General features: G+C 48.3%; 1 protein-coding gene across 2 annotated transcripts in view; it reads right to left on the bottom strand.

Moving 5' to 3' along the window:
- Positions 1–23,333, bottom strand: part of TRAPPC9 (trafficking protein particle complex subunit 9) — a 908,789-nt gene that overhangs the window by 729,740 nt on the left and 155,716 nt on the right. For both annotated transcript variants that reach the window (XM_075063274.1, XM_075063275.1), the window contains exon 14: positions 5,821–5,953. In XM_075063274.1, coding sequence (XP_074919375.1) covers positions 5,821–5,953 — 133 coding nt within the window. The remainder of the gene's footprint in view (positions 1–5,820; positions 5,954–23,333) is intronic.

Genomic DNA, 23,333 nt, shown 5'->3' on the forward strand with positions numbered 1-23,333 from the left:
GAAAAAGTAAGCAAATTTTCAGTAATAGTATGCTCTGACACTTTTGTATTTTTACATCTGATTTTGTAAGCAAGTAGGTTAAGTTAAGTTTTAAGTTAGGTGAAATGTGGGGTTACACAAGACAAATCAGACTCCTAAAAAAGGGGTACAGTAATCTGAAAAGTTTGAGAACCACTCCTAAGTCAAGGGCAGCATACCAGCCACCTGGGTCCAAGGGGGGGGGCGGAGGTGGAGGCCAGAGAGACCATACTAAATCTGTTTGAGATATCTGTTCAGGCAACACAGGTGCAGGATGGGTCAGACCCTGTCTTTTGCCTTTGGGATTAGGAAATACTGGGAGTAAAACCCTTTCCCACTCAAGTACTGAGCAACTTCCTCCAAAGCTCCCATACAAAGGAAAGATTGCTCCTTCTGGGAAAGGAGCGCCTCATGAGAAGGGTCCCTGAAGAGGGATGGAAGATGGGATGGATAAAAAATGAAGGGTATACCCAACTGTCACTATGCTCAGGACCCACTGGTCAGATGTTAAAGATCCCTAAGCCAGGCTGAATAGCAACAGACAGACCAAAAATGAAAGGGGGGGGCAGATCTGAAATGGCGACTGGTATAGAGCTCTTGGGCATACCTTAAGAAGACCTGCTTAGGCTAAGGTAGATGGGAATGGTTGATGCCATTTATAAACCTCAGCATTTTCTTTTGTAGGGCTCATGACTTGGAGGTCCTGAGAACCAAGGAGGCTGCTGGGGTCTGAAGTGTTTTCTAGAGGCAGACGGACCATACAGCTCTAGGGATCATAGTGTAGCCCTTGAGTCCTTCAGTCCATGAAGTCTCATGCTCATCTGCTCCAAGATAAAAAGAGGAACCTTCAAATGGGAGATGCTGGATTGATTGTTGGACCTCTTGGAGAAAGCCAGAGGATTAGAGCCAGGAACAGCACCTCATGGTGACCAGAGGCCACTGTCCAGGCCACCAAGTCAGCAGCATCCAAAACCACCTGGAGAGAGGTCTTAGCCATATTCTTACCCTCCTCTAGGAGGACCGGAAACTCCTGCATTGCCTCTTGAATCAGGGAGTCTTTGAACTTTGTCAGGGAGTCCCACAGATTAAAATCGTGTGTCCCTAGCACAGCCTGCTGATTGGCAATACGCAGCTGGAGGCTACCTATGGAATACTTTCTTCTGAAAAGGTCCAATTTCTCAGAGTCCTTCTGTTCCGGGGTAGCACACAACTGTCTCTGCCTGTGCCTTTTGTTAGCCAGACACCCAGGAGGTCCAGGGGAGAGTGAGAGTACAGATGGTCAATCCTGTTGGCTGGCACAACACTTTTTCTCTGCCCTCTTTGATGTGGGGGCCAGAGAAGAAGCAATCTGCCATAGGGCCTTGACAGGTCCCATCACCACCTCACTGATGGGCAGGGCTACTCTGGATAGAGCTGCTGCAGCCAGGATAACAGGAAGGCTGAGTGATGTCTCTTTGAGCTCCAAGTCCAAGTTTGAAGTGACCCCCTTCAGAAGGTCCTGGTGGGCCCTGAAATGGTCCCGGGGAAGTAAGCTGCTGGGACCCGCAACAATGTCATCTGGGGAGAACAAGAAGGTGACTTGCAGCAGGGCAGGGGCTCCTTCCTCTCCCTCAACTATGTCCACTGGAGGCATCTCCTGGACTTTGGTACCACGGTCGGTGCCAGAGTCTGAATCGAGTGCCAAGCAGGAAGGAGTGGCAGCCCATCTGCAAGAGGCGACAGAGTATAAGTGCTGGAATTCAGGCCTCTGTGCTGCGGAAAACACACCTGGGATTCCAGTGTGGTCACTGTACCGGCCAGCGACCCGCTGACCAGACACCCGCTAGAAGACCAGCAGTGAAGCACAATGGGGCATAGAATGGTATCAATGATGGGCTTTCATTAGTACAGAGGACTCCCCTTTGGACTCCAAAAAGGATTCCTCTCTGGGTGACCACGGTGGAGCAGTACCCACTTCCACATGGTGCTAGGACTCCAGGAACCTGTACTGTTCACAAGTGGGACAACGGGATCAGGAGAGGCTTGCCACTGGATGGTGCCAGGGGACCCTGTGCCAGTAAGGCACCTGATGCACCCTGTTCCCTCCTGATTCTGGATGCTGGAGCTGGTAGAGTCCCCAGTGGGGCTAGAGGGACCGGAAGAGAGAAAAGGTCCCAAGCTGACTGATATATCTATAGGGTCAACAGCATCATCAGTACACTGTTACTGAGGTAGCTCTCTGGTGTCAGCAGAGGATCCTGCACCACATTCAACTCCCTTGGTGGAGTCGACTGTGCTAACATAGGTCCAGGGGTAGACAGGCAGCCCAGCACAAGTCTCGCTCACTCTCCTCACTTGTCTCTTTTGCACTGGTGAGCACCCTCTCTCGGTGCACTGCTTTTTGTGCTGCTTCTGCAGCATTGGGGATGGAGAACATTGCCAGTAGAGAGCTTCGTACTGACGCAGAAGTTCTTAGCACCAAATTGGATCAGCTCTGATACAGGTCTGAGGGCAGTTTCCAGGAGGATAGCCTTGAGTGTGATCCCCCTGTAATACCTAGTGTGGGATCTGAAGTCTCAACAGATTTTGCACTTGTCCTTCATGTGAGTTTCCCCCAAGGATTTTAAGCACCTCGAGTGCGAGTCACTCACAGGCATAGGTTTGCCACAAGAGGCACAAGACTTAAAGCCCGGGGACCAGGACATGTTTGACCCCTGAGACAGAGTCCTTCGACGATAAGAATTATATACACTAACCATACATACTATCACAACTTGCAAAAAACTATATACACTAAACTATTCACACCATGAACAGAGAAACAGTCTGAAACCACTGGGAAGAGCCTTGCTAAATCAAAACGAAAACAGGGTTGAAAAAAGATCTAGATAAATTCATGGAGGATAGACCCATCCATGGCTTTTAGCCAGGATGGGCCAGGACTATGTGCCTAGCCTCTGTCTGCCAGAAGCTAGGAATGGGTGACAGGATAGATCACCTGACAATTAACTGTCCTGTTCATTCTCTCTGAAGCACTTGGCATTGGCCACTGTCAGAAGACAGGTTACTGGGTTAGATGGGCCTTTGGTCTGACCCAGTTTATGGCCTCTCATGTTCATGAAAGGGTGTTCCAGCAACTGTCATGGGTGGGCAGAAGGAACTGAGAGGGTGCGGGGCTCCTTATACCAGTGCATGCACATGGCTCCAGAGGACACCACAGCCAGTCCAACAGATACCACTAAGGGGAAAATCTCCAACAACAGTGCATGTGACACACACACACCTAGCATGGAACAGACATGAACAAGCACTTTAAATAGAGAAGAGCAGGAGTGACTGACTGACCATGCAGTCACCACGAGTTCACTCAGAAAGCAGCTGTTTGCTTAAGTCACTATTACTAAGAAGTTAAATGACTGAAGATTTCTGAAATAATGGTTTGTGTGTGTTTCACATAGTGTATGGAAAATAATGGATGATTTATTCATCAATGCTTTAATATACTCTAGGAAAAATATCTTTGTCTGAATATGAATTTTCAGAGATAAGATTTCTCCAAATGATTCTCCAAGAATTTCTGTAACAGCAATTACTGAAATTAATAGCTGTTGTATGGTACTGAAGTAGTGCAAGGATCAAGGAGGATAGGGTAAATACTTTCAAATGAACTAGGAAGATGTCACTGGAGAACTTGGTAAATGCAACTTCAGAGGAGTGTAGACGGCACAAGACAGATTGGAGTGGATACTGGAGGGAATTTGATGAGAGGAGTTCAAACAGCGAATGTAAATTGACTATTTAAGGAGCTTTAAATTTGATGGGAGAAGGACTACAGGACAAGAGAGAGAGGCAAGGTTAAGGTTTTTGAGGAAACTGAAAATTTTTCATATTGATGGAAAGGAGATAGAGGAGAACAAGGATGTGAGGGCAAAAGGAATTGAGTTGGTAAATTTGGTGGTAAATCTGAGTTCTGCAATTTAAAATTCACATACACTTTTAATATCCTTGTTTGTTAAATTATGTCAAGGTTGCCTTCACAGAAAAACATGATTCACAGTAGGTTTTTGAGGTATTTCAGAATACGTATCCATATTTGACGCTCAAGTAGCCTATGTATGTTTCAGAGACAAGACAGGTGAGGTAATATCTTTTATAGGACTGTCTTCTTTTGGTAAAAAAGAGAACATGGAACTCTTCTTCAGATCTGGGAAAGGTACTCAGTGTCACAGATAAATACAAGGTTGAACAGATTGTTTAGCATAAGTAGTTAACACATATTCTAAGGGACCATTCAAGGTCATGTGGCCTGTTAACAATCCTATAGTCATAGAAGGGAAAAAAGGGGGGGGCTCTTTGTGGGTTACAGATTATAGTAACAAACCATACACCCAGAATCTTTTTAAGACAATGATTTTTAGTGTCTAGCATTAAATTGTTTAATGATCCAGGGTATCATTAAACAATTGCAACGCATACTTCATGGGGACCACTTCCCGAAAGAAATCTTTCCTGAACCCCCTCTTCTGGGGTTCAAACAACTCCCAACCTCTCCAAGCTCATCATCAGAAACTAACTCCCCACAGACCAGGACAGACCAACTCAAAGTGGCACCAGACCCTGCCTGAACAACAGATACAAAACCTGAAGACATCTCCTCCACTGCTATGATGATCAATACCCACTCACAACAAACCTTTCAAGATCCTACACATGCCTATCACATGTGATGTACCTCATCCAGCGCACTAAATAACACATCTATGTGGATGAAACCAGACAATCACTATGCTCTCAAATAAACTCATACAGAAAAATGATTAAATACAAAATTACCTATGAGCGAACAATTTTCACAAAATCATCTTTCCAAACCTGACCTCAGTCCTCATCCTCAAAGGAAACCTTCATAACACCTTAAAATGAGCCTGGGAGATTAAATTCATACATTTTGCTGGACACAGACACAAAATAAAACCATTTACAATAAAATCATTAATTAGAAACAATGTTTAACGTAACATTTTAATGAGTGCTCACAGTGAGCCAAACGTACAGCTTGGTGAAAAAACAATATATACAATTTAATACTGAAGACTTTGCTTGACTAGATAGTCAGAATGAAATGAGACTCCTTCTCCGAAGTTAATGAAAAAGAAAGGAATTTTAGGAACACCCTGGTCCAAACTCAAAATGTTGTATACAGTCACCTATTTAACACTAGTGCCAATGAAAACTTGGTAGAAACTTGTTAAAGACTCAACATCACTCCTCTTCAATTCAAGTATGAGATCTCTCAGTATATACTCTGATACCACACTATGTCAACCAGTAAAGTCAAGGAAGACCAGACTTGACATTACTAATATTTCTAGGGTTTTAAAAAAACAAAGTGAAAAATTGAGACAATTTATTTTTTCAGTTTTATCATAGTATCACAGAATATCAGGGTTGGAAGGGACCTCAGGAGGTCATCTAGTCCAACCCCCTGCTCAAAACAGGACCTATCCTCAGACAGATTTTTGCCCCAAACTGCCCCCTCAAGGATTGAATTTACAATCCTGGGTTTAGCAGGCCAATGCTCAAACCATTGAGCTAATCTCTATTACCCAAAGAGCAAATAACGGCACAAACCCAATATCAAGCCACTTTGATTTTAATGTACATGTCTTACTTCATTAAATTAGACTATATTGTATTATAAATACAGTAATTACATACCCATGTTATAAAAAGTGAATCTGTATAGCCAGAAACAGTATTATAACCAATACAACACTTTCTAGTTTACCAAAAATGAAATCTGTACCTAATTCAATTTCTTACCTTGGTAGAGAGGTACTGATCTGCAGCCTTGGCAAAGCTGGAATGACTTCTACTGCACAGCCATTTGTCTTTAATCCTGGCAGGTTATCCAGAAGACAATCACTGAAGACTCCAAAGACTGAAGTATGATAGCCTATTTCAAGGGAGAAGAGAGCCAATTTGTCCTGAAACTATTTGCTTCATGATGAGATTAACTACAAAAAAGTTCAGTGACCAGGGTGGATTGATTTAAATCAAAGTGATGTAAATGACCAATTTTAATGATGATTGAAATCAGCCAGCAGGAAACCTTGATTTAAAATCACTAATTTCAATCTTGTTTTGTATTTGTGCTTTAATTATTTTCCTAAACAAAGGTTGACTCTTATTGGTTGGTTATCATTAGAACATGTTAATTTACAGCTAAATACAACCATTATACTAAAACTTGGCACTTTTTTAGCTAGGATGTACTGTATCTAAATATATTATTCACGCAATAATCTAGATTAACATACATTTAGGAACATTTTCCTAACTGTCTGCATGGTTAAGCACTGGAATAAATTGCCTAGGTAGGTTGTGCAATCTCCATCATTGGAGATTAAGAGGAGGTTGACAAACACCTGTCAGGAATGGTCTAGATAATACTTAGTCCTGCCATGAATGCAGGGGACTGGACTAGATGATCCTTTGAGGTCCCTTCCAGTCCTATGATTCTATGATTTATACAGATTCCTCTTTTTTTTTTTTTTAAATGTTAGAAAATGGAGAATGATTCATTCATTATTTACTAAATGATTAATTTTTTTAGATGTGACTCATGTCAAGCTCTATTTGGATGAAAATTAGAGTTCTATTAAAAATGCACAAAAACAGCATTTTAATTTTTTTTAAATAAATCTACCTGAAAATGTGCTAGGTACATAAGATAATAGTGTATATCAAAACATGTTTTACATTTAAAACTAACTTATTTTTTCAAAGTTAGTAAATTGAACAGATTCTTTCTGGTCACACCCATGTCCTTCAAGATTTTAGAACTAGTGGATCTCATCTTCTCACATCTAGGTTTTATTTATAGATTGAAACAGGAAAACTAACATCTCTGCTTTCTCAACTCTCAATTGGTTTCTTAACTTTGAAGTAACCAGTCATTGAACTGAACTAGTAGAACAAACTGAAAAGAAGAACACACTCTCTGTGCCTGCAGAAGAGGCTATTGCCATCAGAAGTACTTCAAACAATTCTGGTTCCAGGTCCTTATCCAGGGACCTCTATCAGTTCAGTGATTTGACTTTCTTTTAAATTTCAGCAGCAAAGATATACAGCATATTTTTATTTACTTTAAGTTATTTTAATATATTTTAATAGGATTAAGCCTTAAATTAGGTTATCATAATTTCAAATTTAATTTTAAATAGGTTTGCTTTTAGAACTTAAAATAAATAAATTAAAACTTTATCATTGATTTTTGTACACCCTGCTAGTGACCAGATTCTGTAAGGAAATTCACTTGCAAATCACCATCTCTCCTATGAAAATATCTTACACAGGTGGTAACAGACAAACGTTGAAAAGCATTTTCAAATCCTTTTAAGACAGACTCTATATAAGTATAATGTATCACATTGTACAGACAACTGTTATGCATTTACCCCTATACTTTTGTCTTATGAATGTAAGAGTCCACGATTTTCATGCGTTTTTAAAAAATGTAGTCACGAACTGATACTCTGGGACCTTATATTCTAGCAATGCTAGGAGTACAGGTGTAGACAAACCAGCATTTTTAATACCATTGTCACATAACTGAAGTTTTGGGTGCACAATCAGGGTTAATGCCTGTGGGTGTTTTGGGTGTCCAAGAAAAGACGGTTACTCACCTTTGTAACTGTTGTTCTTCGAGATGTGTTGCTCATATCCATTCCCAGTAGGTAGATGTGTGCGCGCCGCGTGCACGTTCGTCGGAAGAATTTTCCCCTAGCAACACCCGGTGGGTCGTCAGGCGCCCTCTGGGGTGGCGCCGCTGTGGCACCAGATATATACCCCTGCCGACCCGGCCGCTCCTCAGTTCCTTCTTGCCAGCTACTCCGACAGTGGGGAAGGAGGGCGGGTGTGGAATGGATATGAGCAACACATCTCGAAGAACAACAGTTACAAGGTTGAGGTAAACCGTCTTTTCTTCTTCGAGTGCATGCTCATATCCATTCCAAGTAGGTGAATCCAAGCTGTACCTAGGCGGTAGGTCGGATTAGACACTGTCGAATGCAAGACAGCCAAGCCAAGAGCTGCGTCGTCCCTGGATTGTTGTACCAAGGCGTAATGGGTAGTGAAGGTGTTGTACCGAAGACCAAGTAGCTGCCCGGCATATCTCGTGGATAGGCCACTCGAGCTAGAAAGGCAGTCGAGAGGCCTGAGCCCTGGTGGAATGTGCAGTCACCGGCCTGGAGGGGCGTGAGCTAGATCATGGCAAGCTCTAATGCATGCCGTGACCCAGGACGATATTTCTGGGACGAGTGGTTGACCTTTCATCCTGTCCGCCACGGCGACAAAGAGTTGGGGCGTCTTATGGAAAGGTCTGGTGCGGTCAATGTAGAATGCGAGTGCTCTACATACGTCCAGGAGTGCATTGCTGCTCTCTAGGGATGCTGAGGTTTGGGAAAAAGACCAGGAGGAATATGTCTTGGTTGAGGTGAAAGGATGAAACCACCTTGGAAGGAAGGCTGGATGTGGGCGCAGCTGCACCTTGTCCTTGTGGAATATTGTGTAAGGTGGGTCCACCATGAGAGCGCGAAGCTCCGAAACTCTCCTAGCCGATGTAATGGCTACAAGGAATGCACCTTTCCACGATAAGTACAGGAGAGAGCAGGTTGCCAAGGGTTCGAACGGAGGGGCCATTAGTCTTGATAGAACCAAATTGAGGTCCCAGGAAGGGGTGGGGCAGCGGACCTGCGGAAAAAGGCACTCTAGCCCTTTGAGGAACCTCGAGACCATCGGATGAGAGAAAACGGAGTAAACTCCTTCTCCGGGATGGAACGTGGAAATGGCAGCCCGGTGTACACGCAAGGATGAGAGTGCGAGACCCTGTTGCTTGAGGTGCCAGAGGTATTCCAATATTACGTGGATGGGAGCCTGCGCAGGTGTCGCGTGGTGCATCTGACACCAGCAAGAGAACCGCTTCCACTTGGCCAAGTACGTAGCCCTAGTGGAGGGTTTCCTGCTACCCAGGAGGACTCGCTGCACTGGGGTGAAGCACTGCAGCTCCGAGCGACTCAACCACGCAGGAGCCACGCCGTCAGGTGAAGGGATTGCAGGTCGGGATGGAGAAGCCTGCCGTGGTCCTGGGATATCAGGTCCTGATGGAGAGGCAGGGGAACGGGGCTGGCTACTGAGAGGTCCAGCAACGTGGTGTACCAATGCTGGCGAGGCCACGCTGGGGTGATCAAAATCACCCAAGCCCTGTCCCTGCGGAGCTTTACAAGGACCTTGTGCACCAACGGAAAGGGTGGGAAGGCGTACAGCAGGTGGGTCGACCAAGACATAAGGAAGGCGTCTGATATCGAGCCCAGGGCGAGACCGTGAAAGGAGCAGAGCCTGGGACACTTCCTGTTGCTGCGGGAGGCGAAGAGGTCTATGTGGGGAAAGCCCCACTTCTGGAAGAGAGAATGAGCTACGTCCGGTAGAAGTGACCACTCGTGGGCTAGAAATGACCTGCTGAGGTGGTCCGCTAACGTGTTCTGGATCCCTGGGAGGAAGGATACCACCAGGTCCATGGAGTGGACTATACAGAATTCCCACAATCTGATCGCCTCCTGACGAAGAGGGAGAGAGCGGGTCCCTCCCTGCTTGTTTATGTAGTGCATCGCGGTGGTGTTGTCCGTTAGCACTAAAACACAACGGTCCCGCAGGTGGTGAAGAAAGGCCTGACAGGCGAGGCGGACTGCCCGTAACTCCTGGATGTTTATATGTAATGACAGCTCCTGGGCAGACCAGAGGCCTTGCGTGCAACAACCCCCCATGTGAGCCCCACAGCCCAGAGATGATGCGTCCGTCGTTACAGACGTGGACGGTTGTCTGGGATGGAACGGCATGCCTGCACACACCAGGGAGGGGTTTTGCCACCAGCGGAGGGAATGTAAGACGCTCTGAGGGACTGTGACGACAATGTCCATGCTGTCCCTGCGTGGGCAGTAAACGGAGGCTAGCCAGATTGGGAGGGGGCGAAGACGGAGCTTGGCGTGTTTGGTGACGAAGGTGCAGGCCACCATGTGACCGAGGCTGAGACAGACCTGGGCCGAGGTCGTCGGGAAGGCTTGTAGGCTCTCTATGGCGGTGACTATTGCCTGGAACCGGCTCAGCGGGAGCGAGGCTGTTGCAAGCGTGGAGTCCAGGACAGCCCAATGAGTGGACTTGCCCAAATTGACCATGAGGCCCAAACATTCGAACAGCTCCATGATGACGGCTACGTGGGCGGTGACCTAGGTCTTGGAGATCCCGCGAACAAGCCAGTCGTCCAGGTGAGGGAAGACGCATATGCGCTGACAACTGAGGAAGGTGGCCACCACTGCCATACGTTTTGTGAAGACACGTGGGGCCGTGGAAAGGCCGAAGGGAAGGACCGTGAATTGGAAGTGACGATCTCGCACCATAAAGCATAGGTAGCGTCTGTGCGGGGGGGTAAATGGAGACATGAAAGTACGCGTCCTTCATGTCGAGAGCAGCGAACCGGTCTCCCGGATTCAGGGACGGGATAATAGTCCCCAAGGAAACCATGCGGAACTTCAACTTCTTTAAGAAGGCGTTGAGCCCACGGAGGTCTAGGATGGGTCGAAGGCCTCCTTTCGACTTGGGGATTAAGAATAACGGGAATAAAACCCTCTGCCACTGAGATCTTGAGGTACGTCCCTATGGCTCGATTTCGATAACCGTGTGGGATCTCCTGCAAGAGGAGATGCTCGTGAGAGGGGTCCCTGAAGAGGGACGGGGACGGTGAGTGGGGGGGGGCGAATAAACTGGAGATGGTAACCAAACTCCACCGTGCATAGGACCCAACAATCTGAAGTTGTCGGGGTCCACGCCGGGGAGAAGAAAAGATGGATGGATAAACTGGATAGGAGTCCGGGGGGGGACTGGTGCTCTTTGCTCTCGGTCGCACCTTCAAAAGTTTTGCTTTGGTCCCGGCGGTGGTTTGGCGGAACCATTATTCTGGCCCCCTGAGAACCAGGCTGACGTCTACGGTTTACACGGCCACGCCTTCTATTAAAGTCCTGTCGAGGCCATGGTGGGGGTAGGGCGTTGAGGTTGGGCCTGGAAGAACCTCCGTTGGGTCTGCGGGAGTGTGCATTCCCGAGGGAACGCATTATAATACGGTTGTCCTTGAGGCTTTGGAGCCTAGGGTCCGTTTTCTCAGAGAAAAGGCCCTGGCTTCAAATGGGAGGTCCTGGATGTGTGTTGCAGTTCGGGGATAGGGCTGGACCTGCAACCAAGATATTCTCCGCATTGTGACTCCCGATGCTACGGTCCAGCGCCGAATCCGCAGCATCAGAGGGAGGCCTGCAGGGAGTCCGGGAGATCTTTTTCCCTCCTCGAGAGGCTCTGGAACTCTGGGCAGAAGTTCCAGGCGGACCAGTTCTGTGAATTTGCCCATGGATTGCCAGGTGTTAAAGTTATATCTTACTGAGAGCACCTTTGGTTGCTACACGCAACTGTAGGCCCCCTGCAAGTTACCTTGCTCCCAGTTGATCCATGCGTTTAGCCTCCGCGATTTTGGGGAGGGGCTTTGCTGGCCAATGCGCGCTCCCTCTCTTGTTTAAGATTGCACGACCAAGAGCATGGAGGAGATGCGTATTAAAGGTATTCGTACCCCTAGATGTACCATATACTCCTCTCCACGCCTCTGCCGAGTAGGAGGGATGGATGCCGGGAGATTGCCCAGATTGAGTCCGCTTTAGCCTGGATGGGCGGAATAAATGGTAGGGCTCAACGAGTCGGGGCATCTGAGAGAGAATGTCCACGGACCGGGTGTGTAGCCTCTTGTCCAGATCTGGACTTAGCGTCCAAAATCTGGTGGCTTACCTTGAAACTCCTCCAAAGCTCACTACCTGCCTTGGGAATTTTCTCTTCTGCCACCAACTAGGACTATTTGGGTTCCTAGTACCCCCCCCGAGTCACCCCAACCTTCCCCTGGGGACCCTCAAGAACCCAAGCCCTGGGTCTCCCTCTCTTCTCTCCAGCTTCCCCCCTTCCCTGGGTTAGCCGCGTGCGAGACTAGACTTCACTCTTGAATACAACCGAGAGGCATCTCTAGCGTCCGAAGGCTATGCATTCACAGCTAATCACAGCTAGCACACAAGGAGATTCCCCCTCCCTTGGTCTCGTAGCAGTAACTAGAGAAAAACTTCAAACACAAGAGAACAGAGATGATTCTTTTCTCTTGCCGTAGCCTGCTCTTTCCCTGGAAACAATTAGGAAAATAGGCCCACAGCCTGGCTTTTCCCTTCCCTTGGCCTCATGGAAAAAGAACTCCCTCCAGTTTTCAAAAGAACTTTATATAAAAAGAGAAAATATAAAACAATAATCTTGCATAAAACTCAATTACAGGCTTTGCTTTATAAGAAAATAAGAAAAAACAGTTCTGATAATAAGATAGCCCGATTAAACCAGTCAGCAATCAACATACATGGTAAATACAGCACAAAGCTCATCATAGCGCAATTTACTTTGCTTTCCTTTGTACTCACAGATGTTTAGGAGGAACTTTTGAGATAAGATGGAGTTTAGAAGAAACTTGTTTACCATAGCGGAGGAAACAACAAAAGACCCCGAGTAACAATTCCCGCCCCTGACTTTAAACATCCAGTTCTCTGCATGGATCTCTGGTCAGGTGTTTGTTCTCTTTGTTCCCCCTTTACAGGAAAAAGAAAATGTAACCCTTACCTTACCTAATCTAGCTTATGACACCAGGTCCTCCCATCGGGGATTCTCCACCTGGATGGCGTGATTGCTCAACGAACGCGGCTGGAAAGGTCCTGGTGGGCTCGAAGATCGATGGTGGGGGGCCGGAGGTTGATGTACCCGCCACCGCCCTCAAATCGGCGAGAGAGGACGACGAGAGGACCTGGGACCAAGGGGCTCATGTTTGGCTCCTGGTCCAGAGGGGGTCGGTTTCTGCTGCGCCTCAGGTCCTGGGTCCGGGCTGAAACACCCGCATCGGCTGGAGGACGACGACTGATGGTGGCCTCTTGGTGCCGACGGACCGAAGTCGCGGACCGCGACATTTGTCGTGGGATCACCTTGGGTTGGTGGTTAGGCCAAGGCCTCCAGAAGGACCACTGCGCCGGTTGCCTCCAGTCCTTGGGATTCCGGGGAGGGCACAGGCGTAGGGATCCAAATCACCATAAGAGTGCTGTCTGCTCGGACGAACCCGACGGGTGTCTCACGGCCAGGGCGAGCCGATAGTCCGTGACGTGGGTACGGACGTCATGGCGGTGCCAGGGTTAGGCAGAGTGGGCTCTGTAAGAAACAATCAGTTTCCCTCGCCGTTGCAAAAGTCTCCGGCGGTGGTGGGAACGACGAGCTCAACCGGGGCATGTGCCGGGGAGCTGTCTTGCACCGGACTCGACGGCTCTTGCCTGGCCCGAATCGACGGCCGGGAATCACCGTGCCACGGCAGATTGACGGTGCCAGACGGCTCCGTCTTCCATGCTCAGACTGCGGTGCCGAGGTTGGAACCGCAGGAGCTTTGGGCTTCTTGCCTTTGGAGAAAGGGAGCGGTGCCGGCTGGCTTCTGCGCCAGAGACAGTTGGTGCCAGGGTGTTCCGACGGCGCCGGTGGTCTCGGTGCCGATGGAGTACTTTTGCCCGGCGCGGACTGCGCGGCACTCGGTGCCTGAGCTGCAGGGGTGAGGGCCGCTTCCATCAGGAGCTGCTTCAAGCGAGAGTCCCGCTCCTTTTTAGTCCTTGGTTTGAAGGACTTACAAATACGGCACTTGTCCATGAGATGGGATTCCCCCAGGCACTTCAGGCAGCGATCATGGGGTCTCCCGCTGGCATCGGCTGGCGGCAGGCGAGCACTGTTTGAAACAGGAGAGCCAGGCATGAGCCCGGGCCCGGGAGGGGTGAGGAGGATTAAACCTCAGCCCTCTAACTATATACAATAACTATACTACGACTATTAATAACTACTAACAACTAAACACTAAAACTACTACTATATAGCAGAAAGTCAAAAGCACGCGTCAAGAGCTAGGGAAGTGGAAGTCAGCTAGCCGCCTCCACTGTCCAACGACAGACACGGGCGGTACGAAGGAACTGAGCGGCGGCGGGTCGGCAGGGTATATATCCGGTGCCGCAGCAGCGCCACGCCAGGGAGCGCCTGCCGACCCGGCGGGCGTTGCTAGGGGAAAATTCTTCTGACGAACGTGCACGCGGCACGCACACACCTACCTACTTGGAACGGATATGAGCAAGCACTCGAAGAAGAAATGCAGGATCAGTTCTCAATAGTATCCAACAGTAAAAGAAAAAAATCCTTTAGCCCACCCAATGAAAAAAGTGAAAAAAGATAACCCCTCATGTTCATGACCTTAACTGATATTTAATTATGCTTTATTGAAGATCTGCAGTTACTAAGGAAATAAGTTTCATTTCAATTTTATCAGAAGTTACCTCAATACTATTTGGCGAGGAATCAATCTATACAACCTAAACTTGCAAGAAAACTCTACTGTTAAACAAAAAAAAGTGTCGAAAAAAGGTATGAATGATAAATGAGAACGTAAGGACAATTCACTACTGTTTTCCTTTACTGGAAAGTAATTTTTGTGAAGACAGTTGCAGGATAAGAAAACAAAACTACAAGAAGTTTTGCAGAATAGGTTTGGCAATGTTCCCTAAAAATAAACAAAAGTCGACAAAAACTATGTTAATTTATCTTAGCCACATGAGATTACCACTACCTCATTAAATATTCTGATGTGAATACTGTATATAAAAGAGGACCAAGAACAGCTATAGGTCACATAATGGCAATTAATTTTCTATATTCTGGTAATAAAATAACCAAGTGGTTTATCCCACAGTTTGGCAGAAACACTTTTGAACTGTTCAGTTTTCTCATAGACTCAGACTTTAAGGTCAGAAGGGACCATTATGATCATCTAGTCTGACTTCCTGCACAATGCAGGCCACAGAATCTCACCCATCCACTTCTGTAACAAACCCCTAACCTATGTCTGAGTTACTGAAGTTCTCAAATCGTGGTTTGAAGACCTCAAGCTGCAGAGAATCCTCCAGCAAGTGACTCGTGCCCTATGCTGCAGAGGAAGGTGAAAAACCTCCAGGACCTCTGCCAATCTGCCCTGGAGGAAAATTCCTTCCCGACCCCAAATAAGCCAATCAGTTAAACCCTGAGTATGTGGGCAAGACTCACCAGCCAGCACCCAGGAAAGAATTCTCTATAGTAACTCAGATCCCAGCCCATCTAACATCCCATCACAGACCACTAGGCATACTTATATGCTGATAATCAAAGATCAGTTGCTAAATTAATGGCCAAAATTAGGTTATCCCATCATATCATCCCCTCCATAAACTTATCAAGCTTAGTCTTAAAGCTAAATATGTCTTTTCCCCTACTACTCCCCTTGGAAGGCTGTTCCAGAACATCACTCCTCCAATGGTTAGAAACCTTCATCTAACTTCAAGTTTAAACTTTCTAGTGTCCAGTTTATGTCCATTTATTCTTCTGTCCACATTGGTACTAAGCTTAAATACTTCCTCTCTCTCCCTGATATTAATCCCTCTGATATATTTATAAAGAACAATCATATCCCTCCTCAACCTTCTTTTGGTTAGGCTAAACAAGTCAAGCTCTGAGTCTCCTTTCATAAGACAGGTTTTCCATTCCTCGGATCATCCTAGTAGCCCGTCTCTGAACCTGTTCCAGTTTGAATTCATCTTTCTTAAACATGGGAGACCAGAACTTCTTGAAATTTAACAGGGTCTTTTATTTTTGGAAAAATTTTAATTAAATTATACAGTTCCGTGGGAGACCAAGGTCCATGCACAGACACCAAAGTCTCCTGACCCAAAGCACCAATGCCTGGGAATTGGTGCAAGGGGAACATTTCCTCAGTACGGGGAGACACTGTTTGAGAGATACATGCAAGGGCTTTTGATACTTAAAGCGCTTGATATTTCTTGCCCCTGGGGCCAGTGGGGGCTGGGCAGCAGATCTCTGCCTAGTTCCGTCTGGGCTGAAAAAGACTGTTACCTTTGTAACTGTTGTTCCTTGAGATGTGTTGCTCATATCCATTCCAATTATGTGTGTGTGCGCCTCGTGCATGTTTGTTGGAAGATTTTTACCCTAGCAACACTCGGTGGGTCAGCTGGGTCGCCCCCTAGAGTGGCGCTGCCATGGCACCGGATATATACCCCTGCCAACCCAACAGCCCTTCAGTTCCTTCTTGTCAGCTACTCCGACAGAGAGGAAGGAGGGCAGGTTTGGAATGAATATGAGCAACACATCTCGAACAGTTACAAAGCTGAGGAACCGTCTTTTCTTCTTCAAGAGCTTGCTCATATCGATTCCAATTAGGTGATTCCCAAGCCTCACATAGGCAGTGGGGTCGGAGTGAGATGTCGCAGAATGCAGAACTGCTGAGCCAAAGGCCATGCCATCTCTGGACTGTTGAACCAGAGCATAATGTGAGGAAAAGATGTGGACCAAGGACCAGGTAGCTGCGCGACGTATCTCCGGGACAGGGACATGAACCAGAAAGGCAGTAGATGAAGCCTGAGCCCTGGTAGAATGTGCGGTGAGTGGCTCAAGGGAACATGAGCCAAGTCATAACAAGTACGGATGCACGCCGTCACCCAAGATGAGATCCTTTGAGAGGAGACAGGTAGGCCCTTCATTTGGTCTGCCACCGCGATGAAGAGTTGGGACGCTTTACGAAAGGGTTTTGTCCGCTCGATATAAAATGCGAGCGCTCTACAGACATCTAGGGAGTGCATTTGTTGTTCCCGTCGTGACAAGTGTGGCTTCGGGAAGCAGACAGGAAGGAAGATATCCTGGCTGATACGAAAGGCCAATACTACTTTAGGGAGGAAAGCCAGGTGTGGTCACAACTGCACCTTGCCCTTGTGAAACACAGTATATGGTGGGTCCACCGTAAGAGCCCTAAGCTCGGAGATTCATCTGGCTGAAGTAATGGCTACGAGGAAAGCTGTCTCCCAGGACACGTAGAGTAGCGAGCAGGTTGCTAACGGCTCGAAAGGGGCAGACATAAAAGTCTGGTTAGAACCAGGCTGAGGTCCCAAGTTGGGGCGGGACGGTGTACTTGGGGGTATAGGCGGTCCAAGCCCTTGAGGAACCTAGAAACCATAGAGCGTGAGAATAACGGAGCAGTCACTTTGCCCTAGATGGAAGGTAGAGATGGCCACCAAGTGCACCCTCAATGAAGACACCACTAGGCCCTGTTGTTTGAGAGACCAGAGGTAGTCCAAGATGGTGGGGATCGAGACCTCAGTGGGAGTAACGTTATGCATTTTGCACACGCTGGAGAAACGCTTCCACTTGGCCAGATACGTTGACCGAGTAGAAGGTTTCCTGCCACCCAGGAGTACTTGTTGTACTGAGGCGGAGCAACGTAACTCAGATTGGCTTAACCACGCAGCAGTCATGCCATGAGGGGAAGGGACTGCAAGTCGAGGTGGTGAAGTCTGCCGTGGTCCTGAGTTATGAGGTCTAGACTAAGAGGCAGGGTAATTGGGTTGGCTATCGACAGGTCGAGCAGCATGGTGTACCAGTGCTGCCTGGGCCACGCTGGAGCGATCATGATCAAGCGAGCTCTCTCCCTGCAGAGCTTTATCAGGACCCTGTGAACGAGCGGGAACGGTGGCAAGGTGTAAAGCAGTTGGCTCGTCCACGGCATCAGTAAAGCATCCGAGATCGAGCCCGGGGAGAGGCCTTAGAAGGAGCAGAACATCTGGCATTTCTTCTTCTCATGGGAAGCGAAGAGGTCTATACGGGGAAAGCCCCACTTCCGGAAAACAGAATGAATAACGTCCGGAAGAATTGACCACTTGTGAGACAGGAAGGATCTGCTGAGTCGATCCGCCAGAGTGTTCCGAACCTCAGGGAGAAAAGACGCTACTAGGTCTATCGAGTGAGCTATACAGAAGTCCGATAGCTGGATGGCTTCCTGACAAAGGGGGGAGGACCGTGTCCCTCCCTGCTTGTTTATGTAATACATGGCCGTTGTGTTGTCTGTGAACACAGACACAACGGCCTTGCAAATGCTGTTGAAATGCCTGGCACGCAAAGCAGACTGCTCTCACTTCTCGGATATTGATGTGCAAAGCCAGCTCCTGAGACGACCAAAGGCCTTGAGTACAAAGATGGCCGAGGTGAGCACCCCAGCCGAGAGATGACATGTCCGTTGTCAAGGACATAGAAGGCTGAGGTGGATGGAACAGCATCCCTGCATATACCAGGGAGAGCATCAACCACCCGTCGAGGGAGCCTAGGATGCTTGGGGGAATCGTGACTATCATGTCTATGGTGTCTGCCCATGTGGTATACCGAGGTGAGCCAAGATTGGAGGGGACGGAGGCATAGCCTGGCGAGTTTGGTCACGAACGTGCAGGCAGTCATGTGACCCAGGAGACTGAGACAAGTGCGAGCTGAAGTTGTCGGGAAGTTCTGTAGGCCTCAGATAATTGTTACCATCGCCTGAAAACGAGGCTGTGGTAAGCAGGCTCTGGTGAGATTGGAGTCCAGGATGGCCCCAATGAAGTCTATCCTCTGTGTGGGAACCAGGGTGGAATTCTCTGTATTGATCATCAGGCCTAGACTCATGAATAGGTCCTTGACGATGTCCACATAATGGGTGACTTGTGCCTCGGAGGTCTCTCGAATGAGCCAATTGTCGAGATATGGAAAAATGTGTATCCGACGGTGGCGGAGGGAAGCAGAGACTACAGCTATACACTTTGTGAATATTCTCGGGGCTGCAGAGAGGCCAAATGGAAGGATTGTAAACTGGAAATGTTGATGGTTGGCTACAAACCGGAGGTACCATCTGTGTGGAGGATAGATGGCGATGTGAAAATACGCGTCCTTCATATCGAAGGCGGCATACCAGTCTCCGGGATCCGAGGATGGGATGACGGTCACCAGAGATATCATGCAGAACTTCAACTTTATCATGAACTTGTTGAGTTCTCGCAGGTCTAGGATAGGTCTGAGACTTCCCTTCACCTTGGGGATTAGGAAACAGCAGGAGTAAACCCCTTGCCCCTTTCGTCCTTTGGTACCTTCTCTATGGCTCCCATGGCAAGGAGCGTCTGCACGTCTTGTAAGAGGAGCTGCTCGTGAGAGGGGTCCCTGAAGAGGGACGAGGATGGTGGGTGGAAAGGGGGGGGGGCGAAATAAATGGAGGTAGTACCCAAGTTCCACTGTGCGTAGGACCCAACGATCTGAAGTTAGCTGGGACCACACAAGGAGGAAAAAGGAGAGGTGGTTGTAAAAGGGAGGGAAAGGATCCTGGAAAGTAACTGGTACGCCGTCCTCGGGCGCACCTTCAAAAGTTTGGCTTTGGCCCTGTAGGTGACTTGGAGGGACCCTGATTTTGGCCCCCTTGGGGTCCTGACTGCCATCTACAACCGGCTCGACCACATCTTCTTCTAAAGTCCTGCCTCTGTCTAGGTGGAGGGTAAGGGCGGCGAGGCTGAGGACAGAAAGGCTGGCATTGAGTCACCGGCGTGTGCATGCTGAGAGAGCGCATAATGACCCTGCTGTCCTTCAGGTTTTGCAGCCTAGGGTCAGTCTTTTCAGAAAAGAGGCCTCAACCATCAAAGGGCAAGTCCTGTATGGTATTCTGTAGTTCTGGTGGGAGGCCTGACACTTGAAGCCATGAAATGTGTCTCATGGCAACTCCCAAGGCCAGAGTCCTGGCTGCGGAGTTTGCTGCATCCAGCGAGGCCTGGAGGGAAGTCCTCAGCACTTTCTTTCCCTCCTCCGAGAGGGCAGCAAATTCTTGATGGAAGTCTTGAGGGACTAACTCCGTGAACTTGCCCACCACTGCCCAGGTGTTGTAGTTGTAGCGGCTAAGCAGGGCTTGCTGATTTGCCATCCGGAGTTGGAGGGCCTCTGCAGAGTATACCTTATGGCCCAGTAAGTCCATGCGCCTAACCTCCTCCTATTTTGGAGCTTGAGCTTGCTGGCCATGGCGGTCCCTCTCATTGAGGGACTGTACAACAAGGGAGCAGGGAGGAGGATAGACATACAGCTACTCGTATCCCTTAGAGGGCACCATGTACTTGCGCTCAACTCCCCTGGCAGCGGGTGGAATAGAGGCTGGAGACTGCCAGATGGTATCAGCATTGGCCTGGATCATTCGGATGAATGGTAAGGCCACTCTTATGGGGGTATCAGTTGACAGAATATCCACCACCGGGTCCTCTGAATCTCCAGGTGGTGATGGTGCCACCGGAGATATACTGAGTGCCACACATCTCAGGAGGTCCTAACGGGCCCTCAGGTCAACTGGAGGAGGGCCCGTGCGGGATGTCCCCACCACCGCCTCGTCAGGAGAGGAGGAAGAGGAGAGGCCAGGGACATGCGGGTCCTGTGTGGACTCTTGCTCTGGGATGACCTCCGGCTCCAGTGGAATCTGGGAGTCTGGTGGCTGAACAGGTGCTTCCTGCGTACCAGTAGAAGGGGGGTGGCTGATAGTCACCTCTGCCACCCGATGCTCCGATGGAGCAGAGCGAGATGGGACCAGAGGTACACCTTGGGCCTGGTGGTATGCCCAAGGTGTCCAGAATGACCACGGATGGGGGCCTTGATCTTGGGCCTCGGTCTCCTGGAAGGTTCTGGCGGGCACATCGGAGTCACTGTCCTGTGCATAGGAACTGTCCGCTTGAGAGGACACCAATGCGTGTCGGGATCGCCAAGGAGGGGCTGAAAACCCTTGGGAGGAGTCTCCCTCTATGATTGATCTTGCTCTGTGCAGCACCAGGGATCGGTACCGGACGCCATAGTGGTACCGGGAACGAGATCGGGACCTACGACAGGAGCAGTGCCGGGAGGTCGACCAGGATCTCGAAGCTCGGAGTCTGGAGTGGCTACGAGAGTCATGGTGCCTGGAGCAGTGCCGGGAGCTGGATCGGTGCCGAGAGTACTGGGCCAGCGAATGTGATGCTGATCAGAGCCGTCAGTGTGACCGGTACTGAGAAGGGGATCGGTGCCGGGACTGCGATCGGCATTGGGACCGGGACCAGCAACGGGACCGAGAACGCCGACGGAATCGCGATTGTGAGCGGTGCCGCTCTGTGGCGCCAACAGAGGGTGGTCTCATCAAGGCCGGCTTGCCTACCGATTATATGACCCTCATCGGCGGTGCCGGGAGTTGAGGCAAGGCAGACTGTCATCACGATCAGCTCCCTCACCGTGGAAAATGTCTCTGGGGTGGAGGGAATAGTGAGCTCAACCACAGCTCTCGCCAGGGAGCTTTCAGGTACCGGACTTGACAGCCCTTGTGGGACCAGAATCGACAGTGCCAACGTTGTCGGTGCCGTGGCAGGTGTAGGTGCCGGGCGGTCCGATCTAGCCGGGTGCTCTGGCTGCGGTGCAGGTAGCACGGAAGCAGCGGGAGTCTTATGTCTCTTCACCCACAGGGAGAGAGAACGGTGCCAAGCAAACGCCAGTGCCTGCAATGGTCGGTGAAGAGAGGCCTTAGCAGTACCGGTGCGATCCGGTGCCGAAGAAGCACTTCTGCCAGTGGATTGTCCAGTGCTCAGTGCCGAGAACGGAGGAGTAACAGCTGCCTCCATCAGGAGCTGTTTGAAACGGAAGTCCCGCTCCTTTTTTGTCCTCGGCTTGAAGGCCTTGCACATCTGGCACTTATCGGCGAGGTGGGATTCCCTGAGGCACTTAAGGAAGGAGTCGTGGGGATCTCCTGTTGGCATCGGCTTGTGACAGGCCGAGCACTGTTTGAAACCCAGTGAACCGGGCATGGGCCCCGGCACCGGGTGCAGGGAAGGGGCTAATCGCCGAACCCCTCTTAACTATATACATTAACAATGTTATAAAAACCAAGAAGAATTAACTGCAACTATAGTAATTTCAACTATATACACAAGAATAATGAGAGAACTACGAGTAGCTAGGGAAGTGGAGATCAGCTAAGCTGCGCTTCACTGTTCCAACGACCGACACAGGCGGTAAGAAGGAACTGAAGGGCCGTTGGGTCAGCAGGGGTATATATCCGGCGCCATGGCGTTGCCACTCTAGGGTAAAGATCTTCCGACGAACGTGCACACGGTGCACGCACACCTAATTGGAATCGATATGAGCAAGCACTCGAAGAACTACTGCATGCTAGGATTATTCCTAGTGTACCCATTCCACCTGTTTAAAAATGAAGTATCTTGCAAAGAAAGAATTATGAGGACAAGAAAATAATAAAGAAAATAAAAAGAGAAAAAGTACAGCCCAGTGGTCTGGGAGACATCCAAAAGTTTCGGATAATTCAACATTCGGAAAAATGGAAGTGCTATTAACTAACAAGGCTAATGAGGGTCATCCTGTGGATTCAGATAACCAGGATTTTTCAGATAAAGTTAATCTGGATAACTGAAATTATACTGGATATTGAAAAGGAAATCAAAGTGAAAAGAAAGCCTCTTCGGAGTAAGTACTTTTTCTTTAATTCTTTTATTTACTAGTATGGTTCTTCTTCCATGACAGTATAAAATCTAAAGATTTCTGTCTAGGAATTTCTAAATGTCCTGAACAATCTGTATCGGTATTGGTTTATTCTTGTCAAATCTCTTCACTTTGCAAGAAGCATGTTTTTTCTAGAACTCAGCACTGGAACGTCAGTTTTTACCCCACTTAACTTAGAGACATTTATTTTTTTATTTGATTCCCATTTATCACTATTAACACAGCCCTAGTAGGGTTAATTAATTGAATGAACTCTGCATTACAATAGACTGTGTACATTACTACCTAAATCTTTCATGTATAAGCAACTTGCAAAATCTTTGTTATTTTACATGAATGTGTTTCATTAACAATATGCAGTGCAGTTGTAGCTATGTCAGTTCAAGAATATTAGAGACAAGGTGGGTGAGGTAACACTTTTTATTGGACCATTTTCTGTTGATGAGAAAGACAAGCTTTCCGAGCCACACAGAGCTCTTCCTGTGGTCTTGGAGTACCTTTCCCAGACCAGAAGAGGAGTTCTGTGTGGCTCAAAAGCTTGTCTCTCTCATCAACAGAAGGTGGTCCAATAAAAACAGTTACCTCACCCAACTTGTCTTGTTCATTAATAATGTTAACTGCAAGACTTGTTGTGCATACTCATGAAGCATTTTAAAAGTATTTTTTTCAATAGCAACTTGACTTAGCTTGCTAATACATTAGACTATTCAGTTATGTAGCTTTCTCCCTTCCCGTCAGATTTAGCATTTTAATATAGCAACAGCAATGTGCACACACATCTAAACAAAAGGAATGTA

Source organism: Chelonoidis abingdonii, chromosome 2, assembly GCF_003597395.2.
Source record: "Chelonoidis abingdonii isolate Lonesome George chromosome 2, CheloAbing_2.0, whole genome shotgun sequence".
Taxonomy (NCBI): Eukaryota; Metazoa; Chordata; order Testudines; family Testudinidae; genus Chelonoidis; species Chelonoidis abingdonii.